This window comes from Staurois parvus, unplaced genomic scaffold, assembly GCF_062004578.1.
Source record: "Staurois parvus isolate SC_StPar_1 unplaced genomic scaffold, SC_StPar_1.0 ptg001454l, whole genome shotgun sequence".
Taxonomy (NCBI): domain Eukaryota; kingdom Metazoa; phylum Chordata; class Amphibia; order Anura; family Ranidae; genus Staurois; species Staurois parvus.
The window spans coordinates 397,077-424,233 of NW_028319250.1; the positions used below are offsets into that span (position 1 = coordinate 397,077).

The 27,157-nt window shown below is 44.2% G+C and overlaps 2 protein-coding genes across 3 annotated transcripts in view; both read left to right on the plus strand.

Moving 5' to 3' along the window:
* Nucleotides 1-11,877, plus strand: part of OSER1 (oxidative stress responsive serine rich 1) — a 35,926-nt gene extending 24,049 nt beyond the window's left edge. For both annotated transcript variants that reach the window (XM_089662295.1, XM_089662296.1), the window contains one exon: nucleotides 4,238-11,877. In XM_089662295.1, the coding sequence (XP_089518421.1) occupies nucleotides 4,238-4,907 (670 nt within the window). In that variant the 3' untranslated portion in view covers nucleotides 4,908-11,877. The remainder of the gene's footprint in view (nucleotides 1-4,237) is intronic.
* A 12,504-nt stretch (nucleotides 11,878-24,381) lies between these two features.
* The window catches only part of JPH2 (junctophilin 2), a 93,231-nt gene continuing 90,455 nt past the window's right edge, over nucleotides 24,382-27,157 (plus strand). The window contains exon 1 of the mRNA XM_089662297.1: nucleotides 24,382-25,304. Within this exon, the coding sequence (XP_089518423.1) occupies nucleotides 24,926-25,304 (379 nt within the window). The 5' untranslated portion in view covers nucleotides 24,382-24,925. The remainder of the gene's footprint in view (nucleotides 25,305-27,157) is intronic.

The following is a 27,157-nucleotide window of genomic DNA, read 5'->3' on the forward strand; positions in this document are numbered from 1 at the left end:
CAGTCCACCCAATACTGGTGTTTTCAGTTTTTGATGTTGGAGAGTTAACCACCTGAAAGTCTCTTTCTTGGGGGACTGGTGAGATCTTTCCTGGGTCTGCATACTTGTGCTGATTCCAAGGGGTTCCCAATATCCCTTTTATAATAATAATATGCTGAATTTAAGGGGAGGAGCTAAAACACACAAAGGTGTCATTTTATCATGCAGCAGTAAATGCCCGCTGCTCGGTTCTCCAGCATTCTCAGAGGAGTTCTCCTCTGAATACCTTTTTCTGAAGCGGTGTAGATCGCTTCTCCAAATGAAGAGAGAAGCGATCTACAAACGCTGGAAAACGGCTGCTGTTACTATAATATCGCGAGAGATCAGTCAAACACAGTTTAAATTATCGCTGCTTTGTTTGGGGTTCTTCCGATTCTGGAGGGAGAACACAGATTGCCAGTGAAGGGCTGACATCGCTCCTACACACACTGGAAGTCTATGTGCTGAGATGATCAGTGGAGAACATGTTCCCTTCTGATCATCTGTTTCCTAAACCACTAATGATCTGAAATCAGCAATGATCCTCAGGATCGCCACTGATCTCAGTTTCATAAAAGGACACCAAAGACCTCGTGCACATTGGATTTTTCTCTCTCTCCTAGAAGTCTTTCCTCCTTTCGGCTGTGTTTTTACATTAAAAGATGCTTGTAAATTATTATTATTATTATACAGGATTTATATATTGTTATTATTATAATACAGGATTTATATAGCGCCAACAGTTTGCTCAGCGCTTTACAATATAATGGGAGACAATACAGCAACAATACAGTTCAATACAAGAGGGATAGGAGGGCCCTGCTACTTGGAGCTTACCAGCTAATGAATGTGTTTACCTGTGTCTAGGGTTTGGGCTTTAATTTACTTTATTGGCCAGAATAATTATTTATTCTGGCCATTGAAATGAATTAACTCACACTAAACACGTCAATGCGCATTTAGATGCGGCAAGCATTTTTTCTGGCAAAACGCTGCTGGATGCACTGGCTGTGGGTTATTTTCGGTCTTTAATCTCCTCTAAAAGCCTTTGTATGCATGGGTACATAGGCTAACATGGAACAGAACCGGATAGCGTATGTACTCTCCAGCGCCTCAAGATATGCACAGCCAAAAGGGAAGCCAAGGGTACCAGGACAGCGACAACCAAAAGGAAATGTTCCAGGGGTGCAGCCCTCCTCAGACGGGGAAATCAGCCACTGGATAGAGAGAAAAACAGGTGGCGCACACACCTAGTGCATTATCCAAGGTTTATTGTAGGAATTAAATCATAAAAACATACTCACAGACGAAGCATGTATCTAAAAAGCATAGAAAAATGACAATGGCCACAACGGCAGGCAAGGTGTTCTCACTGTCTTGTGGTTTGCATTCCAGCAGCCATTTCCCCACAGGTATAAAAGCACACTCCCTCACCATCCCACTCAGGCATCAACAGCAGGGCTCTCACTTTACTTTCCATTCATCGTGCATCAGCATCAGAGGTTGGTCATCAGCTCTGAGGAAAGGGATTCGTCCCCGAAACGCGTCAGCCATTTGACCGCACTGAGAGTGAGAACACCTTGCCTGCCGTTGTGGCCATTGTCATTTTTCTATGCTTTTTAGATACATGCTTCGTCTGTGAGTATGTTTTTATGATTTAATTCCTACAATAAACCTTGGATAATGCACTAGGTGTGTGCGCCACCTGTTTTTCTCTCTATAACATGGAACAGAGTTTAGAGGCAGGAAAAATGCCAGATGCTCCTAGGAGCAGCTGAAAAAAGTCCAGTGTGCATGAGGCCAAAGGTGCGCAGGACCTCCCAAAACTCCCAGGTAGACAGGAGTAGAGCCGGGATTTATGGCAGAGAAAGCTCACTCTTAGAGCATCCAAGACCTATCGTGGCTTGTTCACACTTGACTTCTTCTCAAACACCGCTATAGCGTTAGACAGGCGTTTTATAAGTGTTAAAAACGCTCCCCAAATGTCCTATGCAGGGTTTTGAGGCGTTTTTACAATTATTAAAATTGCACCACAAACGCCTATAATGAACGTTTGTGGAGTTGAGGCGTTTGAGGAGCGTCACTATAGACTTGAATGGGAGGCGTTGAAAGGCTTCAACTCCTGACTGGACATGAGGTGTCAGTTTTGATGCGACGCTAACACTTCAGTGTGAACAACACTGTGTGCTGCCATGTGTTTCATTTTCATAGTTGTTTGAGGATCGTTAAAAACACCCCTGCTTTCAATGTGAAACTGAGCCTTACAAACAAGGGGATGGACATATCAAATTAAGCGGTAAATAAAATATCACTTTTGGATGGTATGGCTGGTCAGGTTTATGGTGAGCTGATGTGAAGGAAGCCAGACATTCACCCACTAAATTATGGAGGGGTACAGCAGGGAGTGGGGAGTACCTTTTTTTTGTTTCTTTTGTCCTCCTTCCCCTAACCTGATTGGTTGTCTTGAAACAATAGAAATGTTTTTGTTAAGTGTCTGCGGTAATGAAGTGTTTCTGGTATGTCCATTTCTTCTATTATTTTGGAGAGCAGTGTAGCTGATAATTCAGTGACTCATGTCGCAGTGATAAGAGAAAGCCTACAAGCTAAGGTTGGCCAAAACAAACATGTCCGCATGCTGGGGAGCTTGTGCATTGTTGGAATAGCTGTAGATTGATCTAATCCTAAACTGAAGTAGTAGAACGCAGATTGTTTACTAGCCTGGAAGCATTTCATGGAGCAGGCGGCAGATTACTTCAAGGAAACCTTTCCGTAGAGATACATGGAAGCAAAATAATTGCAGATGCTTATTACTACCTTTGTGACAATGTTCCATGGTCACTGCAGTGGTTTTGTTTGTGATCTGCTGCATTCAAATCATGACAACGTGCATTTTTACACATAAACGTAACCCCTTGCCTACCGGGCACTTATACCCCCTTCCTGCCCAGGCCAATTTCCAGCTTTCAGTTCTGTCACACTTTGAATGACAATTGCGCGGTCATGCAACACGGTACCCATATTAAATTTTTATCATTTTTTTGTGACAGAGCTTAATTTTGATGGTATTCAATCACCTCTGGGTTTTTACTTTTTCTTAAACTTTTTCTTAGTTTTTGTTATAAAATTTTGTAAATTAGTGATTTTTCTCCTTCACTGATGTGCGCTAATGAGGCTGCAGTGATGGGCACTGATAGGCTGCACTGATGGACACTGATAGGTGGCACTGATGGGCATTGACAGGCATCACTGATAGGCGGCATTGACGGGCACTGATAGGCAGCACTGACGCGCACTGATAGGCGGCACTGACTGGCAGCACTGATTGGCATTGATAGGTCACACTGATGGGTGACACTGAAAGGCAGCTCAGATGGGCACTGATATGTGGCATTGAAGTGCACTGGTAGGCACTGGTGGGCACTGATATGTGGCACTGGCACTGATGGACACTGACAGGTGGCACTGCTGGGGCTACACTCATCACAGTGCTCTGATGATCAGTGTACATGTCCCCTCCGCGGAATGCCGATTACCGGCTCTCCTCTTGAGCTGTCAGCGTGACAGCTTGTGAGGAGAGAAATGCCGATAACCGGCATTTCCCTGTTTTCATGTGATCAGCTATGATTGGACACAGCTGATCACATGACCGAGCCGACATCTTCGGCTCTTTCCGTGGATCGGTGATGCGCTGTGTCTGAGGGACCCAGAATTCTGGGAGGAGCCCGCTACTTTTAAATTGTGACAGCAGGAGCAGGGAGAAAGTCCCCTGCCCACTGTAGTAGATTGGGGGGTGAGGCGGTGGATGTTGAGAGAAAGGTGAAACTATCCTTTAATATGTAATAACCCATCAAATTAAAATCTACCCTAACATTCAATGTAGTCTGTTGGAGTGTTATATTACTTTGATTCTATCTTCGGGCCTAAACTGCAGCCAGTAGGCGAGGATCTCACTGTTCTGTAAGATTCGACTTCACATTTGGGCTGGACAAAGTCCAAGAACAATGCAGCCAATGTCTGTAAAATGTTCAGCTGGCATATGACTTTTGTGAGCTTTCTCTGTTGTCAGTGGGAGTACTGTACATACTCCCTTGTTCCAAGATTGGACTGGAAGATACTGAATTCCATGCTAGTTGGTCTTTGCTGCCCTTTTATAACTGATTATTAATGTGTTCTTGTTTGAGTCAATCCTTTATTAAATGTAGCTTTTTGTCCACTTCAGATCAACAAGAAAGACTATACGAGGCGCAACCAGAACACCTCGCAGACGACGCTCTAAATCCCCAGTCCTCCACCCCCCAAAGTTTACACACTGCAGCTCAAAGACACCTTGCAGCACTCAGCTAAAGCACAAGACCCTCTGTGATGCTTCAGATGGAGGCTCTGCCATTGGTCGCTCAGCCACCAGTGATCCACCAAGCACTACTCTTAATGCAAATGGCTACAGGAAATTTGGCCTTGAGCCTTCTGATCAGTCTTCATCAGAGACTTCCTCCCAGCTACCCATTTCCCTGGATCCTGGGACAAGTTCCAAGGCCGGCTTCCTTTCAGATTTCCACTCTGTGTCGAAGCTCGGCACTGCTACAAAATGTACTTGCAACGGTAGGGATTGCCAGTGTGACAACTGGCAAAACATGGAAGTGTATTCCTTCTCGGGCTTGCGAGACATGCTAACAGAGTGCGAGAAGACCGTGAAGGAGGACTGCTCTCAGCCTTTACAAAACAGAACTCATGTTGGTGGCTCCAATGCCTCCGGCTCCCCTCGCTCCTGCTCAGAGCAGGCCCGAGCCTCGGTCGATGATGTCACCATTGAAGATCTGGCTGGGTACATGGAATACTACTTGTATATTCCAAAGAAAATGTCCCACATGGCAGAAATGATGTACACCTGAGCATTCAGTATCACCAGGGAGGTGACCATGAACCGCATGTTGCCAAGTGAAATCTATGGGCCTTTCAGTCATTTGGTGTTAATTATCAAATCTGTCATCTGCATTCTGCACAGTTTGTCTAGAAATTTCAAGGGTGTCTGGCTTTAAAAAAAAAAGGCTACCAGTGTTCTTTGTTTTCTTTTTTTTCCTGTTGCTTAAAGGGGTTCCGACTGTTGATTTAAAAAAACGGCTTAGAGTGTTTCCTTTGTTTACCAAACTCCATGGTAGGTAGCCAGAGAGCTTTGACACTACCAGAAATTAAGAAAACTGGGGGATGCCAACAACCCCTCCCCCCATTCCTTTTGAAAGTATCGGCAACCATGAACCTGGATATGCAGATCTCAATCTGTGGAAGAGCATTCAGTACAGCAAGCTTCAGGCAGCTTTGTTAGGTTTTTTAAAGCAACTCTTCAATATATTAACCATTTCTACGTAAAATATAAAAGTTGAGGCTGTTGCGTCGTTTCATTTCCCATGCAATGTTGGCAAATTTTGGTACTAAGAATTATCAGTGGGAGCTTCTTTAAAAGCTCTTACAGGCCATGATATTATAGTTAACTGAATATTGTCCCTATAATTATTGCTCTTACTCTGGCATGCATTTATGGATGTATATTGGGGAGCAGGGGTTTTTTTGTATGTTAATTTTTAAACACCCCTTCCCTATCATATGGGGAACAAACATCCCACATTTTTAGTGTCCAGGTATCAAGGGCTGGGTTTCCTCCTGAACTCCTGTGCAGCTAATAAAGAATAGATTATGCTCCATTAGCTGCTTATCTGGACAGCTCTGAACCAGGAAGTGATGTACACTTTGCTTGCTGGTTCCTTCAGCAGAGGGAGGATTAGTGAACTGATGTTTATTAAGCTCCTTCTGCCCTAACAAATCCTGCGCTGCCAGTCTTGGACCCTACAGACAGCTGAGCCTGGTATATAGGGCGGATTTCAATTCTGATGGCTGTAGAAGTGATTAAGTGTCTTTACAGCCACCTGAATCACTTTCAGAAGAAAGCCAAAAGTCCGCTTGCAACATACACACCCTTTCCTGGCAGCTGCCACAGAAGTAAGCCTTACACTGGTGGCAGGAAAGGGGTAGAGAAGCTGCTAGCAGGCATCAATCAAACTTCAGGTTCGCATCCCCCCCATTAAGATACGTATTTAAGGCTCCATGTATAGGGGGTGTTTGGAAAACTCTTCTGAATGATGGAAACCGTAGGCTAAAAAGTGTTTGCATTTAGAAGCATTTTTTTAAGATTACCTCAGGAGACCTTCCAAAATGCCCAGAATGCACTGAAAAATAGTAAATAATTCACTATTTCAGACATTTTGAAAGAAATAGAGAGCAGAAGCAGAGAGAGCAGTATGTGTTGAGATGACCTGTCTTTTCTGGTTGTATTCACTATGGATCTCATCATGAGCATAATGCGGCACGTTCTACCATTTTTTCTTTCACACGAAACCTGGAACTGACTGCGCTGGTGTACCGGGTCCATTTGAATACATGGAAAACACTGCATGCATTTCTGATGATGAAAAAAGGCTCTGGACAGCATCTGGATATGGAAGATTAAAAAAAACCGCTTCTAAATGCTAATGCTTGTAAACGCGGTTAGCTGTGTTTACAAGCGTTTGGAACGCTGATAAAATCTACTCCTGAACGCAAGTTTGGTGCGTTCAAAAAAACGACTGTCAACTGAACTGCCTGTAAACGACTGTGTGTACATGGACACATAGGAAAACATTACGGAGAGTTCAGGGGCTGCTGAAAATAAAAACGCAGAAAAGCTCCAGAACGTCAGTTTATCAGCTGCAGTGTACATGGAGCCCTAACACTGAAACGAAAGCTGAAGGTTGCTTTGAATTCTTCAACAAAGCTGCTAAATCTTTGGAAATTCTTTGTAAAAGCTTGCTGTCCCCACTGTTCTTATCCAAGCTGACCTGTGGGTACAAGGTGACACTGGAGCGCTGCATAAACGCAGATGTTTAGCTGCACTGTAATTGGGGAGAATAGCAGATGATGGGGTTGCAGGGCCACTTGCAGCAGCTTTTCTGATTTCTCCTGCAAAGAGCAGTTGATGCACAGGACTCCTAGGTAGAAGGTAGTCGCCCCATATCTACAGCTGAAGTAACACGTTAACTTGTCTCTGCTACCTTCAGTATCCAGAACAATGTAATGATTAAAGCTGACCTCCAGACACAAATTAATGTTAATACAATCTTATAAATGTTTAATTCAAACAAGTATGTCGAGTATTGGCTTGGTATCTGCCTCCTTCAGTCCCTGTACAGCAGAGCTCAGACAGGAGGAGGGAAGCTGTACAAGGAGCCAATCCGTTGTCCTGCAGTGCTCATTTTCTCACAAGAGATGTACTGATGGAGAACAGAGAGATGGAATGATCAGTCTACCGCATCTCCTTCACTGTCCAATCCCAGGCTGGGGGAGGAACGAGACCTGTCAGTGTTACTTAAAGCGGAGCTCCACCCAAAAGGGGAAGTTCCGCTTTAAGAACTGCTCCCCATTAGGGATTTGGGGGGAGGGTACCTGAATTTGACAGGTACCCGCTCCCACTTCTGTTCCGATCGCCTAAGCGATTGGAAGGTCTCGAACTTTGGGGGGCGGGTACCCAAATTTTGACAGGTACCCGCTCCCACTTCTGGTCCGATCGCCTAGGCGATTGGAAGGTCTCGAACTTTGGGGGGCGGGTACCTGAATTTTTACAGGTACCCACTCCCACTTCTGTTCCGATCGTCTAGGCGATTGGAAGTGGAAGGTCTCGAACTTTGAGGGGCGGGTACCCAAATTTTGACAAGTACCCGCTCCCACTTCTGGTCCGATCGCCTAGGCGATTGGAAGTGGAAGGTCTCGAACTTTGGGGGGCGGGTACCTGATTTTTGACAGGTACCCGCTCCCACTTCTGGTCCGATCGCCTAGGCGTTTGGACGGTCTCGAACTTTGGGGGGCGGGTACCCAAATTTTGACAAGTACCCGCTCCCACTTCTGGTCCGATCGCCTAGGCGATTGGAAGTGGAAGGTGTCCTCCCTCCCTGTAGTCTTTTGGGGCACGTGACAGGTCCCTGAAGACTACAGGACCATTCATGAAGCGCAGCGCTACTTGCGCAGTGGGTACCCGGCTGTGAAGCCGCAAGCTGTCGCAGCCGGGTGTCCACACTGAAGATGCCGGCCTCCTGGGACACAGGATGGCCAGTGAAACGGGCTGCGGGGGGGGGGGGGGCACCACGGGACCAAGGGACAGGTAAGTGGCTGTTTTTTTAAAAGTCGGCAGCTAACGTTTTTGTAGCTGCTGACTTTTATTTTTTGACAGGGTGAGTGGAACTCCGCTTTAACTACAGCAGAAACAAATCTCCCAGGACTGGATGGACAGAAAGATGAATCCATTCAGCTCCTGTACATTTACTGTATTTCATCTGTTTGGAGTTCAACTTTAAATTCGCACGGCTGTGTCGAGATCTGACTCCATGCAGCTCTATGAAGCAGTGTTCGGTTTAAACAAACGCTGCTGATTCAGCCGAGAACTCGAACATTGACGGCACAGATTTCAAAAATGTTATTTTACCCCGCTCTGTGATAGATTACTAATCCTGTCACCAGAATGAATACTGTGTGTTTGCTTTGAAGTATTGTTTATTGAGGGTAATAAACAGCTCTGAATATTGCATCCGATCTACATATAGATGAAACCATTGCAAGGCATGGATAGTACTTCTGCACATTGTACTATTATAGTGAAAAGGATAGTGTGTGTACAGGGTAGGGTAGGGCAGCGGCCACCTACCTGTACCTTTTTATCCCCTGTGGTAGGATGGGGAGAGAACAGATTTTTATCCTCTCCGTTCATGTCATTTATAAGTTTGGGGCTCATTGTTTACTGTTCTGGTTAAGTACAATTGGGTTTGTGCAAAGCACTGAAGTATTTTTTGATTTTTGTGGTTGGTTTTCTGCTTATAAAGATTTCTGCATTCAAAGAATTATTAGAGTATCTTTTTTGAAGTTTATCTAAGGCCCCAGTTTTTTTTTTTTTTTTTTTAGTTTTTTTTTTTTTTTTGCAAGGTTTGAATCCTTGTCAAGGCTGTCTGTGTCCCTTTGCAGAGGATTCCTCTTTACTTCCTGTCCTGGAGACACAACAGGAAGTAAGAGGAAAGAAACCTGTCCCCATTGGAAAATTTCCTCTCTAATCCTGTTCTGGTGACAGCTGTCTCATTTTTGAATTCTCCTTCAAGTCTCAGTGACAAGGACAAATAAAGGGGTACATTTCCCCCCTGTAGACACAGCAATAAAAACTTGACAGGGATTCCAATCCTTCAACACTCCATCCTAAATGGGGAAAGACCCTGTAACCAGAAAGCTTTATGTGTGGTAATATGACTGTTGTGTCACCCTTTGTGTAATGATTTCATTTACAGCCTGGAGGGGGAAAATGAGAAGAATTCAATACTGACAGCAGCTCGGCCCTGAGGTAGTGTTCTGGAGCCCCTGTCAGCCATCTTACTTCCCCGTACCAGATTTCTTTGTAGTTAATATCTTAAAGCACCAATGTCAGACGAGTGGGCCTACAGCTGTTGAGGAACTGCAAGTCCCATTATGCCTTTACCTTTGGGAGTCATGCGTGTAACTGTCAGCCTTGCAATTCCTCATGGGATTTGTAGTTTTGCAACAGTTGGAGGGCTGCAGTTTGATACCCCTGTCTTAACCCCTTGCCCTCTACAGGACTTACCCCCCTTCCTGACCAGGCCATTTTTTCCGATATGGCACTACATTACTTTAACTGACAATTGCGCGGTCATGCAACGCTGCACCCAAATTAAATTTATGTCCTTTTTTCCGCACAAATCGTGATTTCTTTCAGTGGTATTTGATCACCTGTGCAGTGTTTATTTGTGCTTTAAAAAAAAAACTGACTTTTTTAGAAAAAAAAAAACAATATTTTTGACTTTTTCCTATTAGATATGTCCAGTAAAAAAAATAAAAAAATCTAATTTTGTCAAATTTAGGCCAGAATAGATTCTGCTGCATGTCTTTGCTAAAAAAAAAATAAAATCCCAGTATGTGTAAATGAATTGGTTTGCATGAAAGTGTATGGTGGTATATATACTGGAATTTATTATTTTATACGAGTAATGGCAGCAATCAGCGACTTCTAGTGGGACTGCAGCTGGCATTCTGATACTGGGGGGAACTAACTGTCACTGACATCCTCAGTGACACTAGTACAGTGTCAGTGTATTGATCACTGTATTAATGACACTGGGCAGGAAGGGGTTAACATCTGGGGCGATCAAAGGGTTAACTGTGTGCTTTTTTTTTTTTTTTTTTTTTGGTGTGCACGTTTTACAGTGCCAGCGCCTTGCTTTGTATTGCTCTTCTATGCAGAATGTGCTGGATCGTATAAGGGAGAGATCTGTATTGTTTACATACAGGCCTCTCCTCTGTCACTGTTTCTCGGCGATCACTGGGTGCTGGCGGGGAATCATTGGCCAGGTATCGACAGCTCAAGTCACCAATGGTGGTGCAGGTAGGGTGCGTGCTCACCGCCTACCCGGAAATACAAAAATCACGTATATGTGATTTTGCGCACCTATGCTGCCCTGCAGTGGCGTCCCTAAGGGGGTGCGGGCCGCACCGGGTGACACCATCACAGGGGGTGACTTTAGCACAGAGCCGGTGATTGGTACATGCGCGGTTGCTTCAGAGGATACTCATTTTACCACTACACCAGGGCACAGTGACAGCTGCCCCCACCCTGGTGTAGTGGTAAAATGAGTATCCCCTGAAGCAACTGCGCATGTACCGATCGCCGGCTCTGTGCTAAAGTCGGAGATCGGCTTCGTCGGCCTGAAACCGGTACATGCACAGTTGCTTCAAGGGATGCATATCTTCAAGGGATACTCATTTTACCACTACATCGGCACCACTCCTTCCTCTCTGGAGGGGTGACACCAACCCTAGGGATGCCTCTGCCGCCCTGTATCAGTATGTCTGCTATAGGGCGGCAGGCAAGCAGATAAAGAATATTGTGCTAATGCAAAAACATAAAAACTGGTATTCTTTCTGGTGACAGGGTCTCTTTATAGCATATTGGTGGATAAAAAACGTTTTTCCTATTGCAGAGAGTGTCAATGAGAACCCCTGTCAGGTTTGTATTCCCATCTGCGTTCTGCTGGGGAGATTCACCTTCTCTACAGTATTTGTCCCGGTGACCACTGTGATGGCATCTTTGTATAGGTTGTCCATGGGTAAGAAATCTCCACCACAGGACAGACCATTTCCCTATTCCATCTATAATTGAAACGTTTAATTACAATTGCAAGAAAAAAATAGAATTTGAAAAGTGCTGAAATTCCCATGGCACAGATGGTGAATGATCCGGTGTGTTTGGGGCTATGGGCATACATTAAAGTGACCCCACTAAGCCTCTGACTGAATTCTGGATTGTCCTGTGTCATACTGTACATTACCTGTGCTCTCAATGTCCATCCTGTCCCCACAATTGCAGGCCACGTACTGTCACTGAACTGCTCATGAAGATGCATGCAGCGGGGTCCCCTTTTAGCATACGGCGGTGGATCGCTGTACAGTACCGGTCATTTCCAGCCCATGATGTCTGAAATAGAGCTGGGAGGGGACAAAACGGATCCATTTTTAAAACGCCATGTCCAGCCGCTATTTTTGAAGTGGCTTCCTGGGAAAATACTTGTGTTCTTGCAGTGTTACATCAATGTGGGCCATGTTGGATAAAGCATCTGTGTGTTTATAAATAGAGGAATTAGATTCTGGATTGTGATTGCAGAATGACTTCCACAAAATCTAGATGTTTCCCTGTTGCAGTGGTCTCTTCCAGACAGCGTGTATTGGGATGTGCTGGAACACACTAGTTTTCTGTAAGCCAAATAAAACATGCCGTACAAGAAGTGATTCCAGTGTTGGATCTGTCTTTGCTCTGGGATCGGGGGGGGGGGGGGGGGATAGTTTACATTTAGAATTGCCTGAGATTAATTGTGAAATGTAGTGTTCAATTGCTGACGAGAGGAGCAAATGGTTCCCCAGTCAGGGAAAAGTGACAGTGTCTAGATGCTGTCACTGTACTCTACGCTCTGCCTGCCCGTGCTCTCTCGCCTCTCTGTGCTCTGCCTGCCCGTGCTCTCTCGCCTCTCTGTGCTCTGCCTGCCCGTGCTCTCTCGCCGCTCTGCCTGCCCGTGCTCTCTCGCCTCTCTGCGCTCTGCCTGCCCGTGCTCTCTCGCCTCTCTGCGCTCTGCCTGCCCGTGCTCTCTCGCCGCTCTGCCTGCCCGTGCTCTCTCGCCGCTCTGCCTGCCCGTGCTCTCTCGCCTCTCTGCGCTCTGCCTGCCCGTGCTCTCTCGCCTCTCTGCGCTCTGCCTGCCCGTGCTCTCTCGCCTCTCTGCGCTCTGCCTGCCCGTGCTCTCGCCTCTCTGCCTGCCCGTGCTCTCGCCTCTCTGCCTGCCCGTGCTCTCGCCTCTCTGCCTGCCCGTGCTCTCGCCTCTCTGCCTGCCCGTGCTCTCTCGCCGCTCTGCCTGCCCGTGCTCTCTCGCCTCTCTGCGCTCTGCCTGCCCGTGCTCTCTCGCCTCTCTGCCTGCCCGTGCTCTCTCGCCGCTCTGCCTGCCCGTGCTCTCTCGCCTCTCTGCGCTCTGCCTGCCCGTGCTCTCTCGCCTCTCTGCCTGCCCGTGCTCTCTCGCCGCTCTGCCTGCCCGTGCTCTCTCGCCGCTCTGCCTGCCCGTGCTCTCTCGCCACTCTGCCTGCCCGTGCTCTCTCGCCTCTCTGCGCTCTGCCTGCCCGTGCTCTCTCGCCTCTCTGCGCTCTGCCTGCCCGTGCTCTCTCGCCTCTCTGCGCTCTGCCTGCCCGTGCTCTCTCGCCTCTCTGCGCTCTGCCTGCCCGTGCTCTCTCGCCTCTCTGCGCTCTGCCTGCCCGTGCTCTCTCGCCTCTCTGCGCTCTGCCTGCCCGTGCTCTCTCGCCTCTCTGCCTGCCCGTGCTCTCTCGTCTCTGTACTCTGCCTGCCAGTGCTCTCTCGCTCTCTCGCCTCTCTCTCTCTCTCTCTCTACTCTGCCTGCCAGTGCTCTCTCGCCTCTCTCTCTCTGTACTCTGCCTGCCAGTGCTCTCTCGCCTCTATAATCTGCCTGCCCGTGCTCTCTCGCCTCTCTGCCTGCCCGTGCTCTCTCGTCTCTGTACTCTGCCTGCCAGTGCTCTCTCGCTCTCTCGCCTCTCTCTCTCTCTCTCTCTCTCTCTCTCTACTCTGCCTGCCAGTGCTCTCTCGCCTCTCTCTCTCTGTACTCTGCCTGCCAGTGCTCTCTCGCCTCTATAATCTGCCTGCCAGTGCTCTCTCGCCTCTATAATCTGCCTGCCAGTGCTTTCCCCTGTCCGCTCTAGGACAAAGCAGTGTACTTACAGTGGAAAGCACACACACAGCCTCATAGTAAAACGCACAAGTTAACCCTTTGATCTTTCCTCATGTTAACCCCTTCCTGTCCAGTGCCATTAGTACAGCGTCGTGCTTTTTATTAGCACTGATCACTGTATTGGTGTCATTGGGGGATGTCAGTGACACCAAGTCCGTTCCCCCCAGTGTCCAAATGCCCACCACAGTCCCGCTATAAGTCGCTGATCGCCGCCATTACTAGTAAAAGAAAAAAAAAAAGTTAAATTCCAGTATATATACCGCCATTTTAAAATGCTATAACTTTCACTTAAACCAATTAATTTACACGTATTTGAATTATTTTTTTTTTTCGAGCAAAGACATGTCGCAGAATACATTTCGGCCTAAATTTGAGGAAATTTGATTCTTTACATTTTTTATTGGACATGTTTAATAGCAGAAAATCAAAAATACTGTTTTTTTTTTTTCTCTCATAATTGATTTTTCTATATAGCGCAAAAAAATAAAAAACCGCATAGGCTATCAAATACCACTGAAAGGAAGCTCAATTCATGGGAAAAAAAAGGCTGTAAATTTCATTTGGGTACATTTGAGTTGCATGACCGCACAATTGTCCGTTAAAGTAATGTAGCGCCGTATCGCAAAAAATGGCCTGGTCAGGAAGGGGGGGGGGTAAATCCTCTGGAGGGCAAGGGGTTAAAAGTGCCAATTAAGCAGAGATTACATATTCATGGCCCACTGTTGTCACCAACAAGAAACCCTGTTTAGAAATGTCCTGAAGCCATTTCTGGAGTGCATGTAGACCAACAATGGCTGCAGGAGATCAGCAGTACTGACAAAGGATGGAAAAAGGTAAACACTCTTCAATGTAAAATGTTAATTGTTTACAATACACAGTGCTTTAGCAAGCTAAATGTCATTTGGTTCCAGTTTACATGTAAGGTCAAGAAATCTTATAAACGGATAATATACAGTGTAGTTTGCAGGTTACCTGGGTAGAGCCTGGGTTTTTGGATGCACTTCGTTGAAGGGCCTTTAATAGGAAATGAAGTTTGTCTTGGAGTATATCCAGCCTCTGTACATGTTGTACAGTGCAACAGCCATTACACACAATGCAGTTCTATGTGGCAGTGCTGGCTGCACACTTTGGAACCAGTATGTAACTTTCACTCTTGACTTGATGAAGCTGGAAAAAAAAGAAACTGATAATACTTCACAGTCAGAAAGAGGAGTTGCGATGTTCAGGTTCAAAACATCCCCTATATAATGGTGCACCGAAATGAAAAATTCTGGTGCCGAAACTGAAAATTCACAATGCATGTGGCTGAAAACCGAAATGTCTGTGTATGTGGGGAGGCTCCAATTATTTTTTTTCTACTTTCATGTATATTTTTATTAACTTATGATTTTATTTCTATCACATAGAGGACCAATAGTCGTCCCCTATGTGATAACATATGAGTAACAGGTCTTCTTTGTAGGGTGGGGGGCAATGTGTGCAAGGAGGAGGCAGGAGAGGAGCAGTGTATATAGTGAGGCTCCCTCACTGGCTGTCACTATATGTCGGTGCTGCTTTTTAAATGCAATTGCTGGCTTTTTTTGTTCACTATAGCTCAAAGAATTAAGCTGTCACTTTCCCTGGAGCTAAAGGAAACATTGTTTCTTTTATCTTGGGAAAATAAACAAAAAGGAAAACGTTGTTTCTTTTATCTCGGGAAATAAACTAAAAGGATACTTTGTTTCTTTTAGCTTGGGAAATAAACGAAAAGGAAACGTTGTTTCTTTTAGCTGGGGGGAAAGTGACAGCCAATTCTGTGAGCTATAGTGAAGAAAAAAAAAAAAAGCTGGTAATTACATTTAAAAACAGGCACTGACCTATACTGACAGCCAGTCACTGTATACACTGCTCCTCTCCTGCCTTTCACCCTCCTAAACCTTGTGGACGGCCTTCCCAGAAGAGTTGAAGCTGTTATAGCTGCAAAGGGCGGGGCCAACTCAATACTGAACCCTACGGACTAAGACTGGGATGCCATTAAAGTTCATGTGTGTGTAAAGGTGGCCATCCTAATACTTTTGGCAATATAGTGTATGTCAAAAATCACTTAAAAGCCATTAGATAAATAGATAGACCTAGCATATCTGCTAAAAGCTCAGCTGTGGCAGTCCTGTATTTCAGCACAGGATTCCTTCACATCTGATATCACCCAATCTTCTGTTTTTCGTGATTGCAGTTTCAGAGATTTTGCCAATTATACTGGTCGGTACCGCATATCGCCTTAGGATAGGGGTGCTCAACCTGTGGCCCTCGACCTCAAACCAGGGAGGCGCACTTCTATTATATCCTGCGGGTTTGGTGAGCTTTCACAAAGTGCACCACACCTGCAAGATATAATGGAAGTCTATGGCAAAGAGCAGCTAACTTGCAGGAAAGTGGCAGGAGCACTGAGCTGCACCCGTGGTGCGGGTAAACTGTAGCACATCAGTGTGAAGGCAGCCTTATAGGGGAGCTCGGGACAGTAGATGCTTGTTTACGTTTGGGGCGTTAAAACCCCCATAGTTGAGACATGTTTTTACCACATTTCCTCAACCAATGGTGTAGCATCAGGGGTCGCAATGGTGACCCCACCCCATGCTCTGAGGGCCCGTGCCACCTCCCTGTCACATCATGTTTTACACTTAGGAGGGGGGACAGGGACAACATATACAGGAACCGATCCTCTCCATTTTCCGCCTGCAACTGCAGTAAGCCAGCTTCTCCTTCTCTACCTCCCGCTGGCATTCAGCTGCTCCAGGAGGAAAATCTTCATTATGCTATTCAAAATTCTAAACCATTTCATTTCATAGTGGCCCACCACCAGTTACCAAATCACGTAAAGTGGCCCTCGCTCTTCTAACGGCTGAGCACCCCTGGAATAGGACACTTTTTGCCTGTAGGACACTTTACTGTAGACCTACTGACATACCTAAAATGGACAGTGCATTCAAGTCCCCCTCAATCTAGCAACCCCCTAAAATATCCAGACTGTCCTAGGGAAACCAGGCTATGATTGTAAATTACGTTTTTTATATGTTCACAAATATCAGTATATACAGTAGCTGCACTTGTGGCTGTCAATGTAAAAGTTCACCAGCTCCCCCCTCCCCTCCAGGTCCTCCTATGACCTCCAGGACTCTCTCTTTAAGGTCCCTCTAAAATACTGCAGACATGCAACGTGTGCTATTTATCAGGTCATGACACAACATTGTATATTGTTGTTCTAAGGGATTTAGGATTACGTAATGGTCACACATGTAATGGCTTGGAACAATTCTGTGGCCTGACACCCTCCTTTCTGTCTAATTTTATATTGGAGGAATGATGGGAAAGCTTTGGGCTACAATCTAATCCTGCCACCAAATTAGACCCTGAGAATGGCCTCCTTACACGTCAATGGCCATTGAGGTAATCTGTGTCAGCTCGGGTTTCTCAGCCACATCACAGAAAGAGTTTACCCAGCAGAAGTTAGCAGATAATGCCTCCTGGGAATGCTGCAGAGAACAGGTGCCTCTGACAATGCAGACTCCCTCCACATCCCCGCAAATTATTTTTACTCACACTGCTGGTTGAGATAAAAGGTTGAAGGGGTTTCGCCATTGGAAACGTAAAAGGAACTGAAGCTAACCCAGATTCCTCTGCTTTGGGTGGAACCCGGTATGGGTCTCCTCTGCAGGTTTGGAATCCTGACAGATAGGTTACACCGCAGCTTCTACTTTGGGTGCAAGTTAGTTTTTCCTGTTGGGTTTGGTAAAGAGGGAAATTTCATCCAATAGAGACAACAGTAAAAACTTGTCCTAACTCTTCCCCCAAACTGAAAGGCAACTTTAAAGCATCTGAACCCACAACAAAACTTTGCCGTTGTCACCCTTAGATGCTATCTTGAATTGAACTACTCTTCTCCATTGCTAGGAGGCATAAGGGGATAGTTCACAGAAAACTGGGAAAGCTTGAGATTTCAGTTCAGGAAAGGACACTTAATTTCTAGCAGGATGGACGGGTATTTTTTGTGTACTTGCAGATATTATACTTTCCCTGAAAAAAAAAATGGAGCCTAATTCAGCCACCACGTTGGTAAGCTGCAACATATTAGATTTATGAGCCTAGGTTTTATTTAGGCGACAGAATTTTACACTTTTTACCAACCAATCTCAATCAGGTTTCTGTGGAACCATAGGGTTTCTTGGGGTTCTTTGAGCTGTAGCTGATTGACCCCAACATTTGATAGCATCTCTACAGTTCCAGAGCCAATATCACTTGAAATCCAACATGACTTCAATGACCTTAAAGGCCCACAAAAAACTTGATAGGTCAGTTATTGTAATGCAATGTAACACAACAAACGATTGTGGCCCTCAGAGTCCAGGCAATACTAAGGGACTCCAAAGGACATTTGAAAGGAGAAAGCATGCTCTGAACATGCGCCGCCCACAAGCCGCTCCTCCGCCTTGTGATCCGGTGACATCACCGCTGTCAGTGATAGAAGCCCAGCGTCTGCAGTCCACCTATCGTGACCTATCATGGGATAAACACTGCCACCACCGGTCCAGACCACACAGCGGGACATGGTCCAATAGAGATGTGCCTTACTCAAATCTTTCCTTGTGAGTCGTTACTGTTACTTTTTAATAAATGATATTTTCTAAAACAACTACGTTCAGAAAGCTCTGCTTTTCTCTCCCCTTCTATATTGTAAAGCAATTAACCTCCTCCATAGTATATTTCCCAGTACAATAGCAGTTCTTATGAGTACATGGCCATTCCCACCCTGGTGACAGAATTTTACACTTTTTACCAGCCAGTCTCAACCAGCTTTCTTGGGGTTCTTTGAGCTGTAGCTGATTGATCCCAACATTTAATAGCATCTCTACAGTTCCAGAGCCAACATCACTTGAAATCCAACATGACGCCAATGATCTCTTTAGCAGTCTGTATAGGTGGCATTTTGACCACCACTGTAAGATGGGCTTTGTTCCTACTGACCACCAACATAAGGTGCATTTCCCCCACTTATTTCTAATGAATTGGTTTTTGTAGAGGTTTCTCATTATTTCAAGAGCTCCTCTGGGACAAAAAAAAAAAGTTGATAAAAGGCAGATCAAAGCTAAGCAATGTGTATGATCTTTCTGATCACCCTGATGGTAATCCAGTAGGCAGGCATGACAACTCTACAGATTTAGCAACCAGGTGGAAAAGATGGATGCAAAAATACGTTTTATTATGGTCAGTCTATAACAAGTAAACATATGGGGACAGTGGAGATCAGGTGGGGTAACCCTTTAATTTGCAGCTGTCTTCTATTAACACTTTAAATTCCTACCAAGACTCAGTCATCGGGAGTCAGTAGGAAGAATGCCCTTTACATTGGTAGTAAGAAGAATACCCCTACATATAGCTACAAAGATTGCTGTTATGCCGCAGACTGCCAAGTGGTGTTGGTCCTGGAACTATGCAGGCACCATCAAATGGCAGGTCAATTAACCACACCCTAGAAACCTCTGGAGGAACCCAGGTTGAGAATGGATGGTCTTGGTCTAAGAAGTGACAGGGTTCCTTTAAATCAGTGGTACTCAACCTTCCTAATGCCGAGGCCCTTTAATACAGTTCCTCATGTTGTGGTGACCCCCAACCATAAAATTATTTATCCAGTAATTATAATTCATGAAGTGTCGTTTTACCTCCAATACTGCTGCTTTAAACACAGTAGCTGCTTTTAACAGAGTAGCTGCTCTTTACACATCGGAAATATGTGTTTTCCGATGGTCTTAGGCGACCCCTGTGAAAGGGTTGTTCAACCTCCAAAGGGCTTGCGACCCACAGGTTGAGAACCACTGCTTTAAATTAAGACTCTTGAGCTTCAAGACCTTTTGCACATTTTTACCACATGTTGTAAAAAAAAGTTTACATACCTCAACAGCTCAAGCTGAAGTCTACAGACGAGAGAAGTGACTCCTCCATCTCTTCAGGAGCGACAGCATGTCTCAAAGAAAACAGTTCTCTTTCAATAATTTATAGTGTCCCAGAAATCCTGTATCACATATAAAAGAGTTATTCAAAAAACAAATAGTGTGTGCTTATAGCAAAAAAACAAAAACATTGATTTAAAAATGAAACTTAACAGACCCATTAATTACTGGATTTTATGTGGTGCGGTATCTTTCTGTCCCTTTTAGGCATTCCAACGACCTGATCCTCTTCAAGTCTCGGAACTCGTCACAGCTTGCATCTCCACGATTCCCCGTGGTGCTATCTTCTCCTTCCAAAACCAGAAGACCATAAATAGTTTATTTCTAAAACACTTTCTCTAGCAGAATTAATAGAGCAGCGGGCGCAGTGAATCATTACTTTTCTATTTCAAGAGTCTTGTTTCATAAAAAAAAAAAAAACTAAAAATATGTTTGTATAAATAGCGGTAGATGTTCTGTGAATGGTTTACTAGGAATTACAGTGAACTTGTCACCCATTTCTGAGTCACAATCCCATGACTAGAGCCACTGGGTACATTTTGGAGAAAGCTGGAGAATTAAAGGGAACTTTTAATTCTCCAGAAACATGGAGGTGGTTATTGCAAATGTTAGATATTTGACTGTCATGCTAACCTTCTTCCTTCAATATTTGCAGTGGCAATGCCCATGTTTCTGATAGGTCAGGTTACTTTTAAACCACCTCTTCCATATATCTCTCAGAGGTTGAGATCTCAGCACTGGAGCTGTATTCAGTAATAAATTTGTGGGTTTTTTTTTATTTCATTACTAGCAGCGGCACACTGGAGCGAGTTCTGTTGATTGGAGCATTGTGCAAGGGGCGTATCCGAACACTGGAGAACCTGTGCTCTGTGTTGAGTAGGTCCGGCTCTCCCGTGTGCTGCAAGCAGAAGGTGTTTTAACCGTTTGCTGCAGCACATAGAAAGCATTTGTTTGCTCTCGATGTTCTGCAGCAAACGATTAAAATACCTTCTATGTTGCAGTAAACTGAAAGTCAACAGAAGAAGACACTTGACTGCATCACAGTGATAAAATCAGAAGGTTCATTTGACCTTTAATGATGCAATGACCACCTCACTACGTCTCCCTTGAAAAAACTTTGGTCCAAATACATGTGACAACTTAACAGACAAGTCCACAATGAGGGCCAGATTATGCCTATACAGGTAGTCAAAACACCTGCCGAACGCAACATGCAGGACCAAAAGGAACAGTTGTGAAAGAACCACCCACACTAGTTCAGACAATCTCATCCAGGGTTACATGGAGCTCTCTGATTCCTCCAGGAGGTTGCTAAAGGTTTCTTGAACTATGGCTGATTGACACCAAGGAACAGTTGTGAAAGAACCACCCACACTAGATCAGCCAATCTCATCCAGGGTTACATGGACCTCTTTGGTTCCTCCAGAGGTTGCTAAAGGTTTCTTGAACTATGGCTGACTGACACCATTTCATGGTGTCTGCAAACTTCCAAAGCCAATTGGCAAAACCAATAGCATGACACCAATTAGCTTTTTAGCTGTTTGTAAGGGTGACATTCTGACCATCGTTGCAAGCAGGGGCGTATTTATCACAAGGCAAACAAGGCATTTGCCTAGGGTGGCATTTTTTGGGGGGGAACACCACCCCCTGGAAAAAGGGACAGAAGAAGGGACACATGTGGCATGGGGACCAAGTGGGATTTGAGAGAGGTTGTGGGCTGCTTTATGGTGTACGCAGAGCCCGACTCTCATTCCCAGGGATGTCCAGAACTTTAAAGGTCAGGGTCTTTCTCTCACTGGGGTGGGGGGGATGTATGTTAGTAGAAGACTCCCATGGTTGGAGGGGGCAGGGGTGTTGTTGGTCAATGTCAGGCTCTCTCTGCAGGACGGGAGGGTCCGATTTTTGAGTTGCCTATGGCAGCACAAAACCTAAATAGACCACTGGTTGCAAGGGTTGCATTCTTCTTACTGATCACGAATGTAAGAGCAATATTGACCCCTTGACCCTTCACTGAAATGATTTTAGTAAAGACCTGAAAATTATTTTAGGGTGTCCTATGGCGTAAAAATGCTGCACTACACAATGCAGGTCTCAGAAGACTAAATCTTTCATAACGGCAATGACTTGTATGTGGCTGTCCCCAAAGCTGGAGCCACATCCTGGGATGGCCCCATACAAGTCTATGGGACCTCAGTGTGAAGGTGCAGCCGATGCTTAAGTGGGTTTCTGTCCAATGTTCAGTTCATATTGCACAAGAACTGTCCTGGTATAAAGGTGAGTAGGACGCTGGTGGCTAGTGCAGGTTAGCTCAAGGTAGGGGCATGCATTAGAAGATTTTAGGTTGCCCTCTAAGTTGTCCTCTAAGGTACGCATTAGAATAGCAGCTCAAAATATACGCCTGCTGAAAATATGCCATTTACCTATAAATACAAATCTACTGAAAAACAAATGATATTCATGCCAACAATGTACTATGATCTTCAGCAGCAGTGATAATAAATGTTATCTTGAATTTACATTGAAAAGTGTACTGTTATTTTGGATGGGGTGGGAAAAAGCTGGAACCTCCAAGTTTTCGTTGCCACCTGTGACACCTCTGAGGAGCTTCATTCCATCATTTATCCTGGTGACCACGTCATTGAAAAAAAGAAAACCAAAAAGGTTAACTCCACTTTCGTAAAATAAATAAATATAACATATAAAATTGCTACAAAAGCCACTTTGTTTATAATATTGAAGATTACTTTTACATTTCAATTTGAAGTTTTTGTAATTTTCAAAAATGTTTCAAAAATTCAATGCAATATGGCAACCTAGAGGTGATCTGACAAAAATGTCACTTTCTACCAGGGGTGGACTGACCATTCAGAAACTTGGGCACTGCCCGAGGGCCGAGGTCAGTAAGGGGCCCCATGAGATGCCCCTGGTACCTTACATATGCTTTTTTTGGTGTGGTTTGAGTGTGGACGAGCACACAGGGGCCCCATGATCCCCTATTGCCCGGGGGCCCCATGAGTTGTAGGTCTGTCCCTGATTTTTACTTGTGTGACTGGCTCACTGATTTTCTACAATGTCAGTGCTAAGGTACAAGTAACATTGTAGGCCCCCTCTGCGATAGGAATTTCATTTTTGGTGAAAGGCTCTTCTAAAGGAATGCAGACACTACTGAACTACCAGAACACTTAGGCCCCATTCACACCTATACATAGCAGGAACACCTCTTGCTGCTCGCGTTTTTTGCAGTTTTCCACGCATTAACATGTGTCACACCTAGGACTGACCATTCTCTTTAATTTGCTGCCCTATGCACAACAAACATATAGTTACATAGTTAGTCTGGCTGAAAAAAGACAAAAATCCATCCAGTTCAAGCAAAAAAAAAAAAGTTATAAATCCTATACCCACAGTGGATCCAGAGGAAGGCAAAAAAAACCAGCAAAGCATGATCCAATTTGCTCCTGCAAAACAAAATGTTTCTGTAAAAAAAAAAAAAAAAAAAAATTGATGGGGGTCTTTCCCCACGTTTATCCAAAACAAAAAGTTTCTGTGAAATAAATAAATTGGGTCTTTCCCCACGTTTATCCAAGACAAAAAGTTTTTGTAAAAAAAATTAATAAATTGACCGGGTCTTTCCCCACGTTTATCCAAAACCAAAAGTTTCTGTAAATAAATAAATAAATTGACGGGGTCTTTCCCCATGTTTATCCAAACAAAAAGTTTCTGTAAAAAAAATAAAAATAAATAAATTGACGGGGTCTTTCCCCACGTTTATCCAAAACCAAAAGTTTCTGTAAATAAATTGACTGGGTCTTTCCCCCACATTTATCCAAAACAAAAAGTTTCTGTAAATAAATAAATTGACGGGGTCTTTCCCCATGTTTATCCAAACAAAAAGTTTCTGCAAAAAAAATAAAAATAAATAAATTGACGGGGTCTTTCCCCATGTTTATCCAAAACAAAAAGTTTCCGTAGAAAAAATAAATTGACGGGGTCTTTCCCTACGTTTATCCAAAACCAAAAGTTTCTGTAAATAAATAAATAAGTTGACCAGGTCTTTCCCCCACATTTATCCAAAATCAAAAGTTTCTGTAAATAAATAAATAAGTTGACCAGGTCTTTCCCCCACATTTATCCAAAACCAAAAGTTTCTGTAAATAAATAAATAAATTAACGGGGTCTTTCCCCCACATTTATCCAAAACAAAAAGTTTCTGTAAATAAATAGATAAATTGACGGGGTCATTCCCCATGTTTATCCAAAACCAAAAGTTTCTGTAAATAAATAAATTGACGGGGTCTTTCCCCACGTTTATCCAAAACCAAAAGTTTCTGTAAATAAATAAATAAATTGACGGGGTCTTTCCCCACGTTTATCCAAAACCAAAAGTTTCTGTAAATAAATAAATAAATTGACGGGGTCTTTCCCCATGTTTATCCAAACAAAAAGTTTCTGTAAAAAAAATAAAATAAATTGACGGGGTCTTTCCCCACGTTTATCCAAAACAAAAAGTTTCTGTGAAAAAAAAAAAAAAAAAATTGACAGGGTCCTTCCCCACTTTTATAAAAAAAAATAAAGTAAATACAGAAGTCACTTGATTTTTAAAAGCAACCAAAATAATACTATAAAACATTAAATAGTATTATTATTAATAATAATAATAATAATAATAATATTTAAACTATTTAAAATAATGAAGCAATATTGTATAGAGGCATTGATTGGTTATCCATGTTTAGGTGTCTCTTGCGTTGCCTGTGTTATATTCTACATTTGCTCAGACTACCCGTTGGTAGAATATTGGCTAATAAAACAGCCGTGCCCCCACAACACGAACAAATATTCCCCAAACGTCCACAAGATCTATTTTAAGTCTGTCTTCTTTTGCTATCAGTCCGTCCCTCTCTACTAGTGAAGTTTTTTTTTCCTTCCCTCTCCCTGTACTTGCTGTGAGAAGTGGCCATTGAGCGGAGCAGGGATTGGGCTATATTTTTGGAACAGCTGGGATGCAATACCCTTGTTAGGTCTGTTTTAACATTCACTCATCTCCCGCACTCACAGGCTGTGTGCCTGGGACTCTACTCTGCTGTCTCGCCCGGACACAGAGAGAGAAGGGGGGAGCAAGTCTATTTGCTGGGAGGGGGTTAATAATCTAGGACCACCGAAATGATATCATGAACAAGAAGAGCCAAATAATGCAAGGACAGGCTGCGGAGCACGTTAACCCTTTCCTAACTGTGAAACGACCCAGGCCGAAGAGATCCAATCAGATTAACCCTCTCTGCATCGTGAGAACTAGCACTGGCTTCAAACGCTCCACCCCGCACAAAATTATTTTTTTTACCCAATTAAAAGCTTAGGGCCACTTTGTGCAATATTCATGAGACAATTACATTTTCAATCTGATTTAAATTATTTTTTTTAGATCACATATATATTTTATCCGTCAAAAAAACCCAAACATTTTTAATTAGGCTTAAAAAAAAAAAGAAAAAAAAATTGAAAATCTTTTTTTTTTCTTTTATTTCTCTAAAATATTTTAGGCTTTTTTTTTTCTTTTTTGCATTTCAAGTCAACATGAGCGGAGGTCGGTTTGACTTCGATGACGGAGGGGCATACTGCGGGGGGTGGGAAGGCGGTAAAGCTCATGGGCATGGAATCTGCACAGGACCGAAGGGCCAAGGAGAATACTCGGGGTCCTGGAATTATGGGTTCGAGGTGGTAGGCATCTACACCTGGCCAAGCGGTAATACCTACGAAGGATATTGGTCGCAGGGGAAAAGACACGGCTTGGGAGTGGAAACTAAAGGACACTGGGTGTACAAAGGTGAATGGACTCATGGATTTAAAGGAAGGTATGGAGTCCGACAGAGTATGACCAGCGGGGCAAAGTACGAAGGAACATGGCAGAGTGGCCTACAAGATGGATATGGTACTGAGACGTATGCAGATGGAGGTATGAAACTATAGCTTCAATAATTACACCGTGTATACATGGATGGTTGTGCTGTGTAGCTAGGGGCGGACTGTCCATTTGGAAACTCTGGCACTGCCCGAGGGCCCGGGGTCAGCAGGGGGCCCTATGAGATGCCCCTGGTACCTTTTTCATAGGCTTTTTTGAGTTTGGGTAAGGACACAGGGGCCCCATGATCCCCTATTGCCTGGGGGCCCCATGAGTTGTCAGTCCACCCCTGTGTGTAGCATTTGTATGTATCAACAGGTCAACAATTTTTTGGTGCCCCCAAGCCATGATCCAGACAATCCTGAGCTATGAGGAGCAGTTGTAGGATAAGCAGTGAAATAAAACGCTGTATTAAATTCAAGGCTTGATACCCATGGGAGGTGAATAAAAATACACTTCTCATCGCTCCTTTTCCTGCTCGTGCCTATGAGTTCTGAAACAAATTCATTTATAACCATGGGTGGATTTGGTGCCCAAATGGTTTCCTATTGCAAGACACAACACAGGTAGGAGGGATCTGGCCCCCAAATCCATCAACGTTTTGTTTAATTCATAAAAAATGTTGTACAATTGATATCATGACCATACCTAGATTAATATAGTTGTACCCTACCCACCCACCACTGCATATGGGGAGAGCTGCCATGGGATCATGAGAACTCTTATTGGGAACAATTTCTAAAAATGTACCAGGTCTGTCTTTTTCTGTAAGCAAAAATTGTAGCTAGTTTTTAAAAAGCGGACACTTTAGACTGATACAAAAAGAAATGGCACTTGGGTTATCGGCTTTATTAGCATCTAACTTTGATTTGGGTAAAAAGTGTAGATCTATTACATATACATGGCACTCAACAAAGGAGACATTAGATAATCTGGATTTCATCATTTTATGGCACTCAACAATGCTTATTGAGCAGGAAATATGAAAAATACGGTTTGCGAAATGTTATGACCGCCCACAGTTTGTCTCTTGTGATGATGATTTTGTCATTAGACACTGGTCGCCATTCAGGGTCAATAAAGCACTGGCTTGGCACCAGGGAGCTCAGCCATCTCCCAGATGCAGCTCTCAGCTATCCCTGATGATCATTAGACCCACGACAGAGCAACATATATATTTTTATCATGCTACTAAAATTAAAAAAATTCTAGGGGTAGCAAACAATTACTGCACAAGATACAACAAGCAACTCCCTAGAGCAGGGGTGTCAAACTGGTGGCCCTCCAGCTGTTGCAGAACTACAAGTTTCATCATGCCTCTGCCTTTGGGAGTCATGCTTGTAACTGTCAGTCTTGCAATGCCTCATGGGACTTGTAGTTTGGCAACAGCTGGAGGACTGCCAGTTTGACAACCCTGACCTACAGCAGTGGTTGTTAACTTACAAGGTATAGTGAGGCCATGTGGTCTGTGACTTTACCAAGGACCAAGTGTACAATCCAAAAGCACACGTTCCTGCGTTAAAAATGGCTGTGTGTATAAGTGGGTGCTGCAGTGACCATCGGCTGGAACCGAACAGAATCAGCAAGGGATGTGACCAGTAAGGGAGAAAGTCAACAGCACACCAAGGATCACCAATATGGGTCCAAACGTTTTAATAAATGATCACATAGTCATACCTGATGAGGTCCTGCGAGACTCCAAAACGTTGCCTTGCTGCAACTATGTGATCGTTTATTAAAACCTTTGGACCCGTATTGGTGATCCTCGGTGGGCTGGTGACATTCTCCCTCTCCTTTACCAAGGGTCATCACACAATGTTCAGTATATGTGATGCTTCAGAAGACAGTCTGGGGACATACTACAGGAGAGGATCAGAGATTGTGGATATGCTACAGGTGTTGTTGAC